General features: G+C 42.4%; 1 protein-coding gene across 2 annotated transcripts in view; it reads right to left on the bottom strand.

Moving 5' to 3' along the window:
• The window catches only part of CLVS2 (clavesin 2), a 53416-nt gene extending 44916 nt beyond the window's left edge, over nucleotides 1-8500 (bottom strand). Inside the window, exon 1 of one of the 2 annotated variants that reach the window (XM_005507435.3) lies at nucleotides 7872-8500. In XM_005507435.3, the coding sequence (XP_005507492.1) occupies nucleotides 7872-8260 (389 nt within the window). In that variant the 5' untranslated portion in view covers nucleotides 8261-8500. The remainder of the gene's footprint in view (nucleotides 1-7871) is intronic. The other variant, XM_065056779.1, reaches the window with a different exon arrangement.
• Nucleotides 8501-19327: the final 10827 nt, after the last annotated feature.

Below are 19327 nucleotides of genomic sequence, written 5' to 3'. Positions count from 1 at the left end.
TTAAGAGGACATCACATGCCTTGGATTAACAGCTCCCTATTGGCACACGACTGATAGAAATCTGGTGCATTAGACATAAAAATTATTTTTTTATGAGGCAGATCAAGTCTCTAAGGCTGGCCATAAAATGCTTTTATATATACCTGATACATATATAAATGTGTACATGTAAACACAAATATACCTAATTATGTTCTGGATCCATTCAAGTCAACAGGAAAACTGTCAGGCATCACTGAGAACAGGATTTCAGCCACCACAAAGAGTAACCAATGGTCTATGGCATGTATATTCATTAATGTATATTCAACATCACTGTACCTCTCATTGCAGCTTTGCTTAGTGTAAGAAATAGTCCCCAACACCAATGATTATACTCTGTGTTTACTCACTGAAAAAGACACAGAATCACAGAATCACAGAATCAACTGGGTTGGAAAAGACCTCAGAGATCATCGAGTCCAACCCTTGGTCCAATTCTAGTCCGTTTACTAGATCATGGCACTAAGTGCCATGTCCCATCTCAGTTTAAAAACCTCCAGGGACAGCGAGTCCACCACCTCCCTGGGCAGGCCATTCCAATGCCTGACCACTCTCTCTGTAAAGAATTTTTTTCTAATATCCAGCCTAAATTTCCCCTGGCAGAGTTTAAGCCCATGCCCCCTTGTCCTATTGCTAACCGCCTGGGAGAAGAGACCAATCCCCACCTGGCTATAACTTCCCTTCAGGTAGTTATAGAGAGTGATGAGGTCACCTCTAAGCCTCCTCTTCTCTAGACTAAACAACCCCAGCTCCCTCAGCCTCTCCCCATAGGTCTTATGTTCAAGTCCCTTCACCAGTCGTGTTGCTCTTCTCTGGACCCGCTCCAGCACTTCAATGTCTTTCCTGAACTGAGGGGCCCAGAACTGAACACAATACTCCAGGTGTGGCCTCACCAATGCAGAGTACAGGGGAAGGATCACTTCCCTTGTTCTGCTCACCACACTATTTTTGATACAGGACAGGATACCGTTGGCCTTCTTGGCCACCTGGGCACACTGTTGGCTCATGTTGAGCTTCCTGTCAATTAGTACCCCCAGGTCCCTTTCTGTCTGACTGCTCTCCAGCCACTCTGCGCCCAGCCTGTAGCGCTGCAGGGGGTTGTTGTGACCAAAGTGCAGCACCCGGCACGTGGCCTTATTGAACTTCATCCCATTGGAATCAGCCCATTTTTCCAGTCTACCCAGATCCCTCTGCAGAGCCCTCCTGCCTTCCAGCAGGTTGCTGTTGCATCAGGACACAAGGTTGTCCTCTCTATGAAAACAAGTTCTGAAGAACATACATCTAGATAAAAGCAAACACAAACACCTTCTGTCAGAGGAAGGTAACTGAAGTCCTCTTTAAGTCTAAAAACTATATCAGGAGTCTATAAGGACATGTCGCTAACAACCAAGCTTACCCCCTCAAATACCCTTTGGGGCAATTAATTGAAGATAAGAGCTATTCTTCATTTTGTAATGGACCTCTTCTCTTGGTTTTGATACCTTACTTAAATACAGAACAGAAAACCAGGCAAGCAAGTCAAATCCATTAGTGGATATTTACAGCAGCTTTTCCTCTGGGGACATGCTGAGGCAAGCCAGAAATGTAAATCTGGTGTGATGGATGTAATCTTAGGTGCTGTGAATGGCAAGCTGAGTACTGAAAGTATCAGCTGAACAGCCCAAGCAAACGAAACATGATTAGAGAAACTATACTGAAGCTTTCACAAAGCACAGAGTTATTTGCATAAAGATTCATCTTCAATTCACTCCACCTCCATGTTGTCCAACATTTCACTTCACTGCTACTACTGTTCACGTCAGCATTAGGATGCACAGGCTCTGCCGTAACATGCTTCATCCTTGGCTGGACTTTTGGGAAATGAAAATATGTAAAAAGAAGACGGGGAAAATTACTTCAGATTGTGTTGCTGAAATTTTTATTCCATTCTGAAATTACTTTCCATATAGATACAGAAATATAACCAAGCAAAAGTGAGAAAAAACAGATAAGCTAGTGAGTGTGAAATAAATTTGATCCAAGATGGCTTTGACTGCCTTTCTAAAGAGGAAAAAAAAATTTCAACACATTAGCGTTAAATTTTAAGAGACCATGGTGTGCAGCCTGAGGGGAAGATAGTATTGTTGTATTCTTACTACTCTGTGCTAAGTAACATCATGTTAGGGGACAACAAGCTAGCCATTTTGGCCTGGCCCCAGTTTTACAATGACTGCTCCAGTGCTGTCAGGTATGTAGGGTACACCAGGCCTGATTTGATGCAGTAGCTATAGTAATCTGGAGTTAGGTTGTGTAAAAATAAATCCTTATCTATTTATGGCTAAATTCAGTTGCATTCACTTGTTTAAACAGACTTTTACAGGCCATATTGTAGCCAGCAAGGTATTACTAATTGCTGGGATAATCGAGAACTCACAGTTAATTTAAATTTATTTAATGCCCTCTATTTATAGGACCATGCTTAATTCAATTGAGAGCTTAGGCAACTTTTTTAGCTCAGTTGTTAACGTGAATAACAAATTCTGGAAATATGTTATCACATATATAATGCACTCTTAATGTTCCTCTCCTGTGTGACTAGCAGCTTGAGTTCAAAGGAGGTGGGCACTGGTGTGCAGACACACTGCTACCTCTTGAAATTCTCTATTCAGGTTGACTTTAAAGCAATGAGCCTGGGAAGGTTTGACAAGTTAATAGCCACACTGACAATGATTCTTTCAAATGCTTTGGGATTGCTACCATTTCTATGATGACAGCAACAGAGCTTTCTAGTGTAATGCCTCAATGAGGTCTTGACTTGCCAATAACAGAACAGCTCAAACAATTAACTGAGTATCCCAGTCTCTTGTAATTTAACCATGGCAGCAACTCCCCCTTTACAGAAAAGTTCTTTGAGAATTTCCTATGGGACATGAGCAGATTCAAAGTATTTCCAAGGATTTCTGGTAAAAACTGTCTGGCAGACACTGCTATCAACTCTTGGTAATACTTCACCATGATCTTTCACCTTCACCTCTTGGTTATGTGGTCTATGCATCCTCTTCATTCCCAGAGGCCACTGTGATTTCGACCAGGCCAACAGAAAGAGACAGGAAGAATGCTGGGTACAGATGTCTCAAGTCAAATCTAGCCATGTCAGCTGTTTTCCATATTTTATGTTCTTGACAATAGGTGGCATCCACCGTATCATTTGTTTAACCAGATTCTGTTTCCAGTCAATTCACATTTGCACTGAATAACAAATAATCTGATTTGGCAGAGTTACCCTACTATCTCCATTGCTATTTGTCATCTCCTCCTCGATATGAAGAAATTTCAAGTTATTTTGAGACTTAAAATGGAGTGGCATGAGTCTGCCTCTCAGGATGCGAACTGTTAACTAGAAGAGATAAATTATAAGTCTCCTTTGCTTAAATTTAAGCTACTTGTATCCTGAAGGTCCCAAACATGTAAGGAATGCACAATCTGTATTTTAAGCCCATCAACCTTTGGACAAGTAAAAGTTTCTGTCAAATGAGCTCTTGTGCCACTGTGGTTTAAAAGAGAAAACTGGTCAAGTCTCTGAGCCATCATCCCATTTCTAACCTACTGCTTTGGCTTAATATCTTTTGAATTTCAGTGAAACAAGAGCCCTAAAGATACACAAAGTAGTACCTAGAAATGATGCCTCAGATCTCCTTTGTTCATCAGATTTGGTACAGATTTGAATGCTGAAAAGATTGAGATCGAAACTTCTCTTACAGGTATTCTGCTTAAACAGTGGTGGTATGCCCTGGGGGCCCTTATTCTAAAAAGAAAAAGCACTACCAGTGTTACAAAAATGATACAGAAATAGAAACTGCTTCAAATATTTTTACCAGATTAGCTTTTAGATTCAGATGTAATACTGTTCATTACTCCTTATGTTAACGTGGTGTCTAACTGTCACAGCCACAGATGAAGATTCAACTGATCTAAATTTTACATTAATATTGATCAGAAAAATCCCTAGCCAAAACACTCACAGTCTAAATACAAGTGCTAACAGACAGATATGGATACGTGTGGGAAATCTGAGAAACAATAAGACAGCATCAGTCATCAGGAGAAACTGTAGAAAAAATGACAGAGTTTGCAGTAGTTAATAATTATTATTTGAAAGATATTACTTTGAAACAAAAATTAACTCTATTAACCAACTACTATGTTATTGTTAATATGTTATTATTGTTAGATTTGCTATTTATTTTGTAACACTGTCTCCATCAGAGCTTGAAAAATACCCTGCCAACTCACCTGTGTTTAACAGTGATCTGAGGAGCAGACCAGCCTCCTAATAGATACAGAATTTAAATTTTCATTTAATGGAAGGAAAAGTTTCTAGCACTTCTGCACATGAAAGCAGAGTTTTGAAAGCAAAACAGTAGATTCCATCTTTGCCCTGCTGTAAATCATCTGATGCAACAGCAAAGCTAACAGTAAGGAGCGTAGAGGATTTCCATATTCACTGAGGATGGTGTGAGCTGACTGGGTCACCATGACACAGACAGGAACTAGGCACTACTGCAATTTTCTACTGAGCTTTTCTAATGCACTTTCTAGGAAAATAACTGCAGAGAAAGATTTCAAATAAGTATCATCAAAATAGACTGATTTTCCTAGGGAATTTATGTACAGGTGCCATGAAGAATATAGAAGAACATGCATGACAACAGATCACCTGCTGCTGAGAGCTGAAGTTAATTCTGCTGTTAACTGGAAAAAACCTCCACCAGCTGGACACATTAAGAAAAGGGAGTCTTCAAATGCACATACACACCTACAAGCCAAATGTAGTTATGAATCAACAATCTCGAAGCTAATAGGGAGGGCTGATGCCTCCTCAAGTGCTCTTCAGCCTCCTGGCAGGAATGCCACCTGTCTTCACTTTCCCCACATCAGAGACAGGATGGAGAGTTCGGCAGGGTCCCATTGAAAAGCTGCTGGGCCACTCAATACATTGTCCTTCACCTTTCCTCTTTTGTTTGTTTGTTTTAAATACATGTCTGATTTAGTTGTTCAGATGGCAGGACATTTGGTACAGTTTTCAGGCCCTGCTTAAATTTAGTGATTTAACATCTAGTACACAGGCTTGTTTTACCATAGGAATTTTCTGCCTCCCACCCTTCTCTTTCTAATTGGAACTATGTAAATCATAGGCTGCTGATGCTATATAAATCATCTATAGTATGTCTGCTACTCATTTAAATAACAAATTGGAACTTTTTATTTCTAATTGTTACATGCTAGCTGTAATAAGTCATACACACATTATAAATTTGGAGACTTGCTGTGCTCTATTAACTTAGTTTTTGAAGCATATAAAGAGGTCCTAACAAGACACACTTCAAAAAGTAATCCTCCCAGGGTTGCTGTAAGAGGAGCACGGGTTTATGTATTGTAAGAAAGGTCTCAAGTCAGTTAAGGCATAAGCTTGAGACATATTGCGTAGCAGCTCTAGTATATGTTCCAGAGACAATGCTCCCTGGGTTCAGCTGTTGAACATCAGATAATGGAAGACACTAAATTAATCAGAAAAGAGTGACCTAGCTCCATTCCCAGATCTGTCACTGACTTGTCATGTGCCTTGGAGGAAGCCACTCCCCACAGCTCTCTCCCCTTTGTCTGAGTGGTCCCTCTGAAAACAAATCCCTCGCTCTGGAGGACAGTCGTACCATGGGCGAGCAGTGCTGAAGACCAATAGGGGCCCAGCTGCAAACATGGCCATTGGGTAATCCTGTGTACCCCAGTCACTTCCCTACTATATCAGAAAAAATAATTTTACCAATGGGACTTCAAGAAAAATATCATAATAAATTTACTGTTGTGTCGGCTGACCTCATGTAGTTTAAATATCAGCACATCCACAATTAAGAAGAAAATAAACCTCACCTTCTTGCATGCCAGTTATTTCTTTAATGATAATTTACCTCTGATTTTGAATTCCTGGTGATTTTTTTCACTAGGAACTAATGATCTGAAAAGTGTCACCTAAAGCTTTGGGGTTTTTTCTGTTAATGAGAAATGACAGCATTTCACGCTATGTTTAACAAGGTAACTTCTTCATGGTAGATGTATGACTTAATAAAAGGCCTAACCATCCATTTCTTTGCTAATTCCTTGTTTGGAGATTTTTAAGAATCTGTGGAGCTGTTTTTAAAAATAAAAAGTTGACTTGGTCATTACATGGGAAATAAAGAAGGTCCTTATATGGGAGAGGAAGCCCACTCAGTCCTTAGCCTCATCACCACTGCTTCCTCACTCAGCTTCTTCGGATCCATCTGCCAGGAAACCAAGGCAGGGAAAGAAACCTGGCCCCAGTTGTTGGCTTGGTCGTATGCAGTTTTGACTTGTGCCAGACAGCTTTCTTCCAGTCCCCAGGCATGATTCACAGGTTAGCAAGGGCCATGAAACTCTCCCTGTAGGGAGTGTGGATGTGGCCACCCTGTCTGGAGAAGGGAAAAGCCACGGTGGGCCAGCGGTGCTTTGGGCAGAGACCCATCCCTTGCTGTAACACCGACTGCTGAAGGGATATGTGGGATCACTCCCTGCAATGGTTATCAACACAACCTGCAAGAGGACAGCTACACAAGCACTTAAAGGGTCGGCTTAAGTATGTCAGTTCCCAAGATTTTGTCATTTATCCACACTGCTAGCTGTTCATGACCTCCTCATGTTTCAAAATAGCTGAGCTTGGGACATCTGCACTGAGCACTCAGCACTGCCTTTCCCCAGCCTGAGCTGACTGCACAAAAGACAGTTTGGGTTTATGGGAAGGTAACTAGCAAGATTGTAATTTTTCTTACTAAGAAGCACTCCAGATGCTAAACCTGCTCTCAGGTTAGGAGCCTAGGGATATGATGCAGTGTTCACAGAAATAGCCTTTAGACTTCACTCTGAATGGATTCATTCATTTACATATGCTGAAAATCAAGCAATTTTTGTGGATGTAATTTTAGACTGCAGGAGAAATTGGGCATGACACCCAGTGAGCTATTTAGAATAACAAAATAGTGTCACATAAAATGAAGTCGATTGCTAAAAGAAAGGGCCTTGATGGGAGACAGCTCTTGGGTCAGCCTGCTAAGTCATCTTCAGGCTATGGTAGTCCCAAAAAGGATCAGAAATTGATCTGGGGACTGCATTAGCCTCCTTGAATTTGCTCCCAAAGCTTTGTGTACTTGGATCCTATTATGCAGAGAATTCACACTTAGAGCAGTGTGAGTGGGGAAAAGAAGAGATTACTGTGAGTGGGTAAGAGGTTACTGTAACTTCTACCCTGGCATTTCCAGGTGGTTCAGGAAGCGCTGTCTTTAGCACAAAGAATTCGGGGCCTCAGCTTCCTGCACAGGCAAACTTTTCAGCTCAAAAGCCATGATGGATACTCCTGTTTTACACACAGCATCTCTGACTTTCTCCTGTGCACCTGAAAAACTGTGTGTGTGCCGAAGCAGAAAGACCAACACAGGGATCGCAACCAGGCTTTGTCAGAGGAGTAAGCACATCATCTACCATGCCAGCTCACTTTGGCTAAGGGGAGGCAAAAGGCTGTAAACCTCAGCCAGCTGAGAAGAGCACCCAAGCAGCTCCTACTTTCCTCCTGAAAAGGATAAGAAGCTTGAAAAGGCCCTAAGTCACAAATACATTCCTTCTTTCTCTTCTCCCTCTGCCTTCCAGGCTGCTGTCCAGCCCCTTGTGGGCAGAGCTGGGTGTGTTCCTGCTGCCCACCCACCGTCTCTCTGCTCTGGCATAGCTTTTCCCACGCATTGCCCAGGAAAAGAAGGGGTTAAGGCGGTGAGTGGCTCTGCATTTACCTGCTCTGGTCCCAGTTGGCAGCAAAAAGGACGAGGATCTTCCTGCCGTAGTGGTCCAGGTTGGCCAGCCCGCCAGGGAACCCATCCTTCAGCGCCTGCTTGATACCCGGGTCTGTGGCCTTGAAGCTCTTGAACATGTCCAGGTTCTGCTGGCGATATTCAAAGTACTGGGCCAGGAGGCGAAACGCCTCGAAGTGCTGAAACTTCCTGGCCCGCAGGAACCGCAGGATGAAGGCATCGTCGGTGCGGAGGAAGCCGATGTCCGGCCGAGTGATCACCATGTCCCGCACCTCCTGGATGTCCTGGTGTAAGGTGTCGGGGTTCTCGTTCAGCTCCAGCCGGGCTTTTTCCAGAGTCTCCGGGGAGAGACCTGCCTGCAAATGAGTCATGGCGCTGCCCTCCTCCTCCACCCCGCTTCTGCTATCTGCGTTCCTCAGCCTCCCGGGTGCTTGCCCCCCGGAGGCGCGGTGCCCCGGCGCGGCCGGCCGCCGCTCCTCCGCCCCGCCGGACCTCGCCCCGCCGCTCCCCGGCCCCGCCGCCGCTGCCAGTCCGGCCGTCGAGAAGGGAGCGGCTTCCAGGCAGCCGGGTCCCGGGGCGGGGGCTGGCACCGAGACGGCCCCCGGGCTGCTGGCGGAGGCGCGTTATCTCTCTGACATAGCGCCCTCCCCGCCGCGGGGTCCGACGCGCCGCATCATCCCCGCAGTCGGTCCGTGGAGGCGCTGAAACCTGCCGGGACGGGGGTGCAGGCTGCCGGCTACCGCTCGCCGCCCGCCCCCGCCGGTGCTGATCTCAGGCCGGGCTGCAGCGAGGGGCCCGGCCGCTAGGCAGGGCGAGCCGCGCCCGGGGGCGCTTCCCCGGCCCGGGGCTGGCAGGGGGGCTGCCCTCCCCAAAGCAGCACCATTTACGTAAGATGAGCGCTCGCCCCGCTTCGAAAGCGTCTCCCTGGATTTCAAGGAGGGTTAAAAAAAAAAAAAAAAAAAAAAGCCACACAACAACAAGCAAAAAATTAAAGCGAGGAGAAGGGAAGCCGATCCGCAGGTACTTCGCCGATACCGAAGAGCCTCCCGCTCACCGGCGCCGAGCCCGGAAAGACAAACGGAGCCTCGGCCTTGAGGATGCTCGTCCCCCTCCTGCGCCCTCCTCCGCTCCACGCCCCGGCTCCCAGATGGCACCAGCCGGCGCGGAGCTGCCTGATGCACGGCCCCGCCTTGCACACTCACACACGCACATGCACCCGCCCAGGCGCGCACCCGCCCAGCGGCACCTGCCCTCCGCCGCGGAGCCAAAACGCCACGCGGGAGCCGCCCCCGCGGGGGGTCGCCGCCGCCCCCGCGGCCCTGCTGCGCTCCGCTGCTGCGGGCGGGGGGCTGCGGGCGCACCGCGGATCTCCGCGCCGGGGGTGGGTGCCGTTGCGCAGAGGTTGCGCCGATCAAGATGGTTGCCCTCCGGGGAGGGCGAGGGGCAGAGGAGGGCAGCGGCCCAGGGGGTACGGGGACCCTCGGTCTGCGGAGCCGCACAAAAGCCTCCGCGGAGCATCCTGCGAGAGTCAGGCCAAGGGTCCGTGTAAATCTCTGGGTCATGCCAGTGGTGAGACGTTGTTCATCAAGCGTTGTCTATACTTGCAATCCTCTCTTCTGACTGAATTTCTAAACGTGAACCATTGTGAGCTTAAAAACCTAGGAATAAAATAAAGCAACGCTCTCTTTTTTTTGCCTCGTATTGGAGGCAGCATGTCTTCAGTTGCGCTATACTGCAAAGGGCAAAAATATCCTGCTTCTGTATATTGAATATTTCAGGGAGAAAAGATGCCATTTTTCACAGAGGAAAGTTTGATTCTGCAGTCTGTTTTCAGGGAGAGTTCTCCCTGAAGAACATTTGACCTTTGTCTGAGGGACTGGACCTTTCTGATGCAAATACGCTTGAAAATCAAGCTTACACAAAAGATAGGGCAAACACGGGAGAGCCCATAATATGTACCTTCTCCTCCTTCCTATAGGAAGTGCAGCTCTTTAATTCTTTAATACTGCATTGGGCTTCTTTCCCACAATGACATAGCCAGAGTACACAGCCTGAATTATTGAAAAGGCACAGAGATCACTGAGCTGTATGGAGAGTATATGTGGGGAATACACCAGCGGGAAGTATAGTATGTGTTCCAAGGCAAATAAAGATACTCATAAAAACATTTAAATGATACCCTGCATTTTCTGTGGGCCATCATCAGATTAAACAGATGACCTCAACAGCAGGAGGGAGCCCTCAGCTATGAGCATGTTTTGAGCACGAGTCTTTGCAGCAAGCGGTTCATTAGGTGACAAAATCATCTTTCTTTGGGTGCTAAAGGGAGCTATTTGTTTTTACAGGGTTTAATAGGGTTTTTCAGTTCTTCACCAGATCCCTTCTTTTTGCCAAGTAAGGGTCAAGTTTTACCTACTTCTTCATAGCTGCCCAATCTCAAAATGTCTGCAGTATGGATGGCTGGAAGGGCAGACAGAAACACCAGTCCTTACTGAGCTGGGTACCAGACCACCAGTAGCATAGTTTAAGGCAGAAACAGTTGGAAGGACCAGTCTGATATTGCCCTGTCATTGTGGCCCAGCTTTATTCCATCTGATTTTCACTCTGTACCTTGAGGTGCCTCACAAGAGAGGAAGATACGTAGACTGCCAAAGGACTGAGTCACTCTAGAAATGCTTATTTCTCTTTATCTGATAAAATGCCTTTAAATTAGTCCCCTTACATGGATGTGATTCGTCTGGGTTGGTAACATTTTTTTTAGAGCAGTTACTGCTCCAGAAGTACTTTTTGCTTTTTTTTCCTATCTTCTATTATTCTTTAATCTTCATTTTCCTTTACTGTGGCTATCTTCCTTTATATTACTTACATATTCCTCAGCAGAGATCCTTTGAGAACAGCTGTTTCCATCACCCCTAAGGAAGCAACAACCAGACTTTTCCTGCCATCGTTTCCCATTTCTCATGCTACTGTTCTACCTTTTCCACTGGAACTAAGCTAATAAAAGAGTAGATCATGTGACAAGTGCCTTAAATTCACTCAGTGCAAATCAAGCTCCAGGCATTCAGTGTCTTGCAAAATCAAATCCATAATACATCCCGTCTGTGACCTCCAGTAACACATTCCTTAATTTGTTTAGTTTTTCTTTTGCGAAGGAAACATATGCATATATTAGATTTTCTCACGTATTGGGAAACATGAACAGATGAAAGAGGTGAGCTGGCCAAAATTAAAATATCAACAATGTTGAAACTACAGGAAAGGTTAATTCTAAGGATTTTTTTTTAGATAGGCTTTTATCTGAAAATTTTCTGTATTGTTCCATTTTTTTTTGTTTTCCCCATTTTTGACCGTATTTAAGCCATTCATCTTCTTACCCTTTTAAGAACAAAAAAACCCACAGAAAAACACAGGGAAAAATGTGGAGGAAGAGGATAAAAAATCTGGAAGCCAAATATATTAGTTTCATTAAAACCAATCCAATTTCTGTACACTTCCTTTTCAAAGCAAGGTTCAGTCTCCATAAAAAAATTGATTCAGTAGTTTAACAATTTCTAACTGGTACTTTGCCACATTACAATGAAATCCACAGAATATTAACAGCATTTCAAAAAAATGATTTTGCAATGAATTGTTGAAACAGATCAAAATTCCCTCATCATGAAGGAGGTGGTTTACACAGCTCTTTCCTGGACTGAGTAGGTGTAGAAGGGGGGCAATACAAGAAGTATGTGCAGCAAGGCAGCCTCAAGGTAGAGTACATCGAAGAACAAGATCTTGGTCATGTTTTAGCCAAGTTACAGATGAGGCTTATTATGACAATAACATTTTTTCAATATTTTGAGATCCTGCATGTAAACACATGAAAGATTTAGTTTAAATATAAATAACTTGGTAGGAGCAATAAGAAATGTTTCTGTCATCTATAAGCAGATTTATCAAACCGTTTAAATAGTATAATGAAGAAATATGTGTTTTCCAATATGTCATCCTAAGCCAAGAGGGGAAAAATTGAGCCACTAATGCAGTTAGATACAACATACTGATGGCACAGTGTAATTTATTTATTGTGCACATGCACTTTTCCTTCTATAAAACAGTAGGGGTGCCTGACTAAATCCATTATGTAAATCTCAGCATCTTTTCACTTGTACTTACAAACTATTATTTTTTTCTTTGATGCTTTTACAGTCACTTTTGTCTGAACTTCATACAATTAAAATCCCAACAACCTGCAGTCCCACAAGCAATACAATTAGGCACCTGATTTGAAATAAAAATAAAACAAATAAGAGACAGAGATATTTGTGTAGGTGTTTGATATCAGAGATGCTAATTCACAGTCAGAATTAAATTGTTTTAAATCAGCAATAGACCAGGGCGTTCAGGAACAAAACACAGAAATAAAACTAAACAAACTAAATCACAGAATGTTAGGGATTGGAAGGGACCTCAAAAGATCATCTAGTCCAATCCCCCTGCCGGAGCAGGAACCTAGATGAAGTTACACAGGAATGTGTCCAGGCGGGTTTTGAATGTCTCCAGAGAAGGAGACTCCACAACCCCCCTGGGCAGCCTGTTCCAGTGCTCTGGCACCCTCACCATAAAGAAGTTTCTTCTCAAATTGAAGTGGAACCTCCTGTGTTCCAGTTTGCACCCATTTCCCCTTGTCTTATCATTGGTTGTCACTGAGAAGAGCCTGGCTCCATCCTCATGATGCTCACCCTTTACGTATTTACAAATATTAATGAGGTCACCCCTCAGCCTTCTCCAAGCTAAAGAGACCCAGCTCCCTCAGCCTTTCCTCATAAGGGAGATGCTCCACTCCCTTAATCATCTTTGTTGCCCTGCGCTGGACTCTCTCCAGCAGTTCCCTGTCCTTCTTGAACTGAGGGGCCCAGAACTGGACACAGTATTCCAGGCGCGGTCTAACCAGCGGGTGAGGAGAACCTCTCTTGACCTACTAGCCACCCCTCTTCTAATACACCCCAGGATACCATTGGCTTTCTTGGCCACAAGGGCACAGTGCTGGCTCATGTTCATCCTGCTGTCCACCAGGACCCTCCATCTAAATACTAGATGGTGGATAAGGAAATAACTTTATTAATACCAATGTTGGTTGGTGCCTCACTTTCTGGGGAGTGGTTTAGGACTCTAGATGGCTCTTGATATAGTCTTTGACTTCAGTTACATTGTCATCAGCATCCTGCTCTGGGTATTCCCTCAGGACAGCTGTGCATATAGGATCACATTTCCAAGTAAGTTTGTCTTTCTTAGCTAAATAGAGGAGAAATATGTTTAAAAGAACACGTAACCGGGAATATATGCTCTCATCCATTCCTCTTCAGCAGTGTTTATGTAGGTGCTTATAATTAAGCACGTTCTTGAAGATTTTGAAAAGGGCTAAATATATCTTTCTCAAAAGCACTTAAATGACACCTAAATCAAAAGCGGCTGAATTCAAAGTCTAGGTCCCATTTTCAGAACCCACTTAGAAACCTCATTCAAATATTTTAAGAGCATAAGCACAATTATAGGTGGTCAGATCAAGCTTCATAGTGTGCCTCTACAGTGGCTTAATGTGTATACCTAAGGAACAGTATCAGTTAGTGTTAGGCTCCTGGACTCCTGAAATATTTTCTTCAATGTGAGTTAATCTTTGAAGTCATATGTTGACCACAACAGCTGAGACTTAGCAACTGACCTCATGCATGATCTTTTCTCACTGCAAGCGGCTGGTAAAACTTCTCAGTTTAAACTTCAGTGGAAGCCACATGAGGTTGAGGAGTCACCTCAGATGCTGTTCTGTAACTAGGTGAGTTATGGGAATGCAGTCACGTGCCTAAGCGTGATGGTGATCTTCACTTAAGCATATTTGTGGAAAATCTCAGGATGCTTGGCCTAGAAAGTCCCATTATAACTGAAACAAGGGATCTTCTAGAACTGAGCTCTGTTGGAAATGTGTCTGCAACTTCAGATGCCGACCAGCTGAAAAATTGGCTTCTGAAAGAAAACTAGTCATCTGTCTTTTATTCATCATCATAGGTCTCTAACAACATAAGGATAAATAGCCTTACAGCAGACAAGGGAGAGCATCAGACCTTAATCAGAGAAATATTTCAGTATGACAAGTCTACTCACAGAATTATAAAAAATAAAACTGGAAAGGATTTTACGAGATTGCCTAGTTTATCTATCCCCCATCCTGACAGATGTTTGTCTGAGAGGTATTTAAGAACCTTCAACAGCAGATACTCCACAGCTTCTCTAGACAGTCTGTCCCAGAGCTTCAGTGTCTATGCAGTGCATTTTTCCCAGTGTCTCGCCTATCTATCACTTGCTGCAATTTAGCCCGTTGTTTTTTATCTTATCTACTATAGACTGACAGAATAATTTATTTCTTTATTCGGAGACTGGTATAAAGTCTCAGGTAAAATCTCTCTTCTTTTTTTGGCTGAACAACCTCTATTCTTTCAGCCTCTGGCATTTAAAACACTTCAGATGTACCATATGAAGCGATGGGTGTGCACGGGACATTAGCATAATGGGGATGGTATTTTGATGGGCTTTCCTCTTCTATGTACATGAGGTCTTTACATGCCATTTTTACTGTTGGAATAGGCAGACTTCCAGAGGAGAAATTCTAGGTTCAAATAATTAACCCATGATTTAGAAAAATCAGCATTTCACAAACAGATTATACACAAAATTAAAAGTTTCACTTTGCATTAACAGCTGTACTAATTCAGAAAAAAATAAAGCCAGCCCCAAAATTAAACTTAGGCAACTGCAGTGCTCCATCAAGCAAGTTCAAACATTAATTTACTGTAAGTAAAAAGGTATCTAGAAATGTAATGAATGTCATTGTTATATTAATACTGCATTAACTGGGAGCAAAGCAGTCAGACATATTTCACTTCTATAAAAATTTGCATATCAGAGATATGTAGGAAATAAAAGATAATGAATTCATAACTGAGCCAATAGTTTCAGTAAGCTTAGTCAAATGATGAGTTAGGACATTAAACAGTCCAAAATTTCAGTAGAGAATTAATACAAAATGCTGAAGAATACTAAGTTTGGATTGAACGTTCATTTTATTAAAAATGGATGAATGCAGTCATGGAACAAAATTATTCATTAAATCATTTTTAATGCAAGTATGAGAATGACATGTAAGTCTGAAAAGCTCCCAGTGACAATCTGTGCCTTGGCTTTCTTCAAGTCAATATCCAAACTTGCATATCTAAGTAGAAGATGATAAGTTTTGTCCTTGAACACATACCAGCACATGCAGCAGATGGATGAAAGCCACATGTGGGTGTAATGTAGAATGATGAATCTCAGCTGTTTTATAGTACCAGCATTGCCTATGCCAGAATAACTGCTAAGTTCACTGCATTGGAAACCAAGTATTTTTTGGTTTGGCTGCACAAAGTTGCTTGTGACTTTGGTAAGCCTCATTCAGTTTACAGCTCAGGAAGTTGAGCACCGTTCGAGCTAATATCAGCTCTTTTCTTCGAATCCTGATGGGAGAGATGGTGTAGAGTGGGTTCACTGCGGTGAAGGTTCTTCTGAAACTCCTTTGACAAATCTGGGGACATGTTTTCTTCTTTTAAATAGTGATTTTTGGGAATGTCAGTATCTCCAGCTTTAAAATCTCTGCTTTTAGAATATGTTGCAGCTTTCATCTGACTGCAGTGCTTTGTTTCATAAAGTATTTTCTCCTGTTGCTGAGAATCCAGCCTTTGCAAAGTTTTCTGTAGCTTATTACTCTCCTTGACTTATCCCTCTGTTTGTCTGTGTGTCTTTCTAACTATTTATCATGTTCATGTATGTTTAGAGCTCTTTTTGTGCCAAGCAAGTAAATATTTTGTATTTGAACTAGTATATCCTGGTTTCAATCTCTCATTTCCTGATATTTCTTTATATTTTTAAACTCCTGCTTTTTCCATGTGGGCAAGTAACTCAATAGTTCTTCACTGGAAGACTCTTTTACTGTCTGGGTGACATGGATGCCTGCTGACAGCATCACACATTTCAGCTTTAGATGTAGCGATTCATACCACATCCTAGCTCTTGATAAGACACATGGGAATTTTTTTCTTTAACATAGCATCTCCTTTAGGATACTTTTCCCATGGTATGTAGTTTAATAAACAGTTTCATAGGTAGTTTTTAGTACAGTAGTATTCTCAGTGGTCTCTGCGCAAGCTTAATTTTAATCATACCCACAGCAATAATGTTATATGTGACTTTGCCAGTTGCAAGCTGGATGCAGCTTCTGATATTGATCCTACAATATCACCACACTGTTTCTGGTAGTGTTTGATCCCCACATCTAGACACATAACAAACCTTTCATCATTTACTTGGTTACAGCCACTGATCAGTAGATTACTTGGTACAACCTACAGGTGAATGCTTAATGAACATTCATGTTACCTTCCATATATGGCAGCCATAAAACCACCTGCTCTTTGTAAAAGTCAATTATTTTCATCTACCATAACTATATAGTACTTCCCTGAAATTTTCTCGGAATTATCCATTCTGATCTTAAAGGTCATGATTTATATCATTTTGAATGACTGAGTTTGCAAATTTGGTTTGATTCTGTCAGTCACTTTGAAATATAAAAAAATTGCCTGAAAGCAAAGCGGTTGAATAAAGCTGAAGCCAGACTGTTCTCCTAAGGCAGCATTTTCAGCTTGTTCAGCATAATGTACAAATACTTGTGTGGCAAGATAATATAACTAACATGGCCTGTGTTTGGTGATGTAATTTCATTAGGATTTTCCAGTTTTCTCGTGGAAAACTTGGCACATCATACATATATTTGGTGATTTTTTTTTTTTTTTTTTGAGAATATCATGAGGCATGAAGGAGATTGGTGCCTCTTAAGTTTGTCTCTAGCCTTTTTTTGAATGAAAGAATTCAGGCAGTTTGAGAGCTTCATCTATTTACTAAGTCAAAAACAGACTACACCCAAAAGCTGTCAAGTAGCAAAAAAAATGCCTTATGCTGTAACTTGTTTCAAAATAAATGGCGCCATAGAAAGTCATTAAACCAGAATGGGCAGAAAGGTTGCCTTATTTTTTAAACTTGCAGACATGGAGAGCTCTTTGTCATGGTGTCTTACAGACAGCAAGAGTAGCAGGCAACAGAAATTCAGTTTGCTTTGAAAGCAATGATGGAAACAGCTCAACAGTAACAAATGTTGACACATTTGCTTTTGGAAATGAAGTTAATTCTACCACTGCTGCAGTTGATTTGATTTTAGCCCCTTAAAAATGCTAAGCTTAAACTTCGTTCAGTCACTTAGGGTCCAATTTAGTTGCCAAAGCACCTGCATTTAGAGTCTTTTGAGATGCCTTCAGTAACTGAACCCAGTCTTCAGCTGCTGCTCTGGAACCGTGGATCACCCATAGCTCTTGTGTTCCACCTGCCAACCTATGCAGATGCCATCAGTATCTCAGGGAATCTCACATGGTGCTGGACACCTGCCTTTCTGAAAATAAATTTAAGCCTTATTAAATAGCAACAGTGTAGGATTACATGTTTACTTTCAGTCCAGATTAAACATTTAGCTGTCTTTTGTCTGTTACACTGTTTGTGAAGCTATGTGGTAGGAGGTAAAAAGGATGCCTGCACTTGATCTGTTAATTAGAGAGGCCAGCAACTGCTTTTAGTTTTGCTTAAGACTTAGGTCCTGTTATCACTGAGAAATTCTAAGAAGGAAAAGTGCAAAATAAGATGGCTGTTGAACACTTTTCATAAACTTTACTGAGATCTTTTCAGGCACTGTTTGATTCACACTCGATGCTAAAAAACCACCAAAAAAATCATAGATTGTCTGTCTAATCTTCCTCTGCAATGACAATGCACAGAAGAGGCAAGGCATGTATTGAGGTACACAGAAATGTTTTCAGCAGCAAAGGGGACCCTGTTTGTTGAACGTAGTCAATTCAAGAAGAAACCCCAGCACCTGCTACAGTTGTTCTTGGTGACTCAGAGCACAATGGGCAGAAGATCTGTGCTCTCAAACACCTGAGAATATCAGAGTACTGAGCATATTCTGTGCTCAAGAGAAGAAATTGTGAGTTCATTTCCCTTCACTTCCCTACACTTCAAGTTGGAAGTGTAAGGAAAAAATGGTATCAAGAGGCAACACCCTGATATGGCCAGGGAACAGCAGGGTTTACTCTCACTAAGCCTTTTTACAGTAGCCATAGTGGAGGATGTGTGCACCTCATGGTGACTCCTCACACTGGGGAGGTACTTTACCAACTTTTCTTTCAGTGTCACCAAGTTTACCAACAAAGCCTAAAAAGAACCTGAATCCTTACCCTGTAGGTCCTGTAAATAAAAATAAAATATGATCTGTGTTTGACCAGACTCTCAGGTAGCCAAAAAGTGCTCCCACGCTAATTTACACCTCTGTAAGCTACTCTGAACACAGGCATTCTCTTCTGACCTTTACCTCTCAGTTCATTTCAGTGAGTTATCTTACTGAGCTGATAGCACCATACCTGGAATAAATTTACGTGGTTTTACACATCAGTTCAAGGAAAATGTCATGCAGACATGAAGTCTTGATCCACAAAGTCAGGAAGCGTTTTTGTACTGCCCTTGGGAAGTAAGGGAATTCACTCAGTTCTCAAACTTCTGTAAGTAAGAATGCTTTTTGCAACACAGGAGGTCAACTTATACTAACACAGCAGTCCCTCCGGCCTTGAAAATATATGGATCTATAAAGCACAATGTTCATGAAAAGGTTAACTGCCTCACTGTTAATAGTGAAATAAAAATAATTCATGATATACCACTGCTAACTAAGAAACCTACTGCCAAGGAATGGGTGAAATTCAGGGAAAGGCAGATCTGGAATCGTCAGATGAAATAACTGTGTTCCCAAAGTCTGAAAATTTTGTCAGAAGTTCACAGAAAATGTAGTTGAATGTATAGAAAATGCTACCAATGAAGCAGCAGGCGTACTTCCACAGGTTCTCTGCCTTTCAAGAGAAATACTCTTCAAATGAGCATTATATCTTGTAAAAAGGCACTCTGCTTATTGGACAAAAGGTTTTTGATATTCTAGCACCACAGAAGCATTGAGTGAATCTTTGAACATCTCAGATCAGGATACCATCAGGACCACATGAAATGAGTCCAGGATATGTCTGAGCCTGTTGTAAGAGAACTTTGCAAAATGAGTTCTGAAAGCACATTTGACATTAGTGGTTACTCTGATTTTCATCATATGGCTTCATACTCTGGGGCATGGAGGTAAATTCTAGTTCAGCAGAAAAGGATTCAGCTTTTTAATGGCCACAAATGTTAATGAGAATCTTTTGGCTAAACCTCTTCCCACAAATTTGAAAGTTTACATTTAAAGGTCAGAGGGTTCCTGTGGCATTTGAAGATAATGAAAAATATTC

Source organism: Columba livia, chromosome 3, assembly GCF_036013475.1.
Source record: "Columba livia isolate bColLiv1 breed racing homer chromosome 3, bColLiv1.pat.W.v2, whole genome shotgun sequence".
NCBI classification, from domain to species: Eukaryota; Metazoa; Chordata; class Aves; order Columbiformes; family Columbidae; genus Columba; species Columba livia.
Note: the sequence above shows the minus strand (reverse complement) of the source record. Positions and strands in the feature narration are given on the sequence as shown.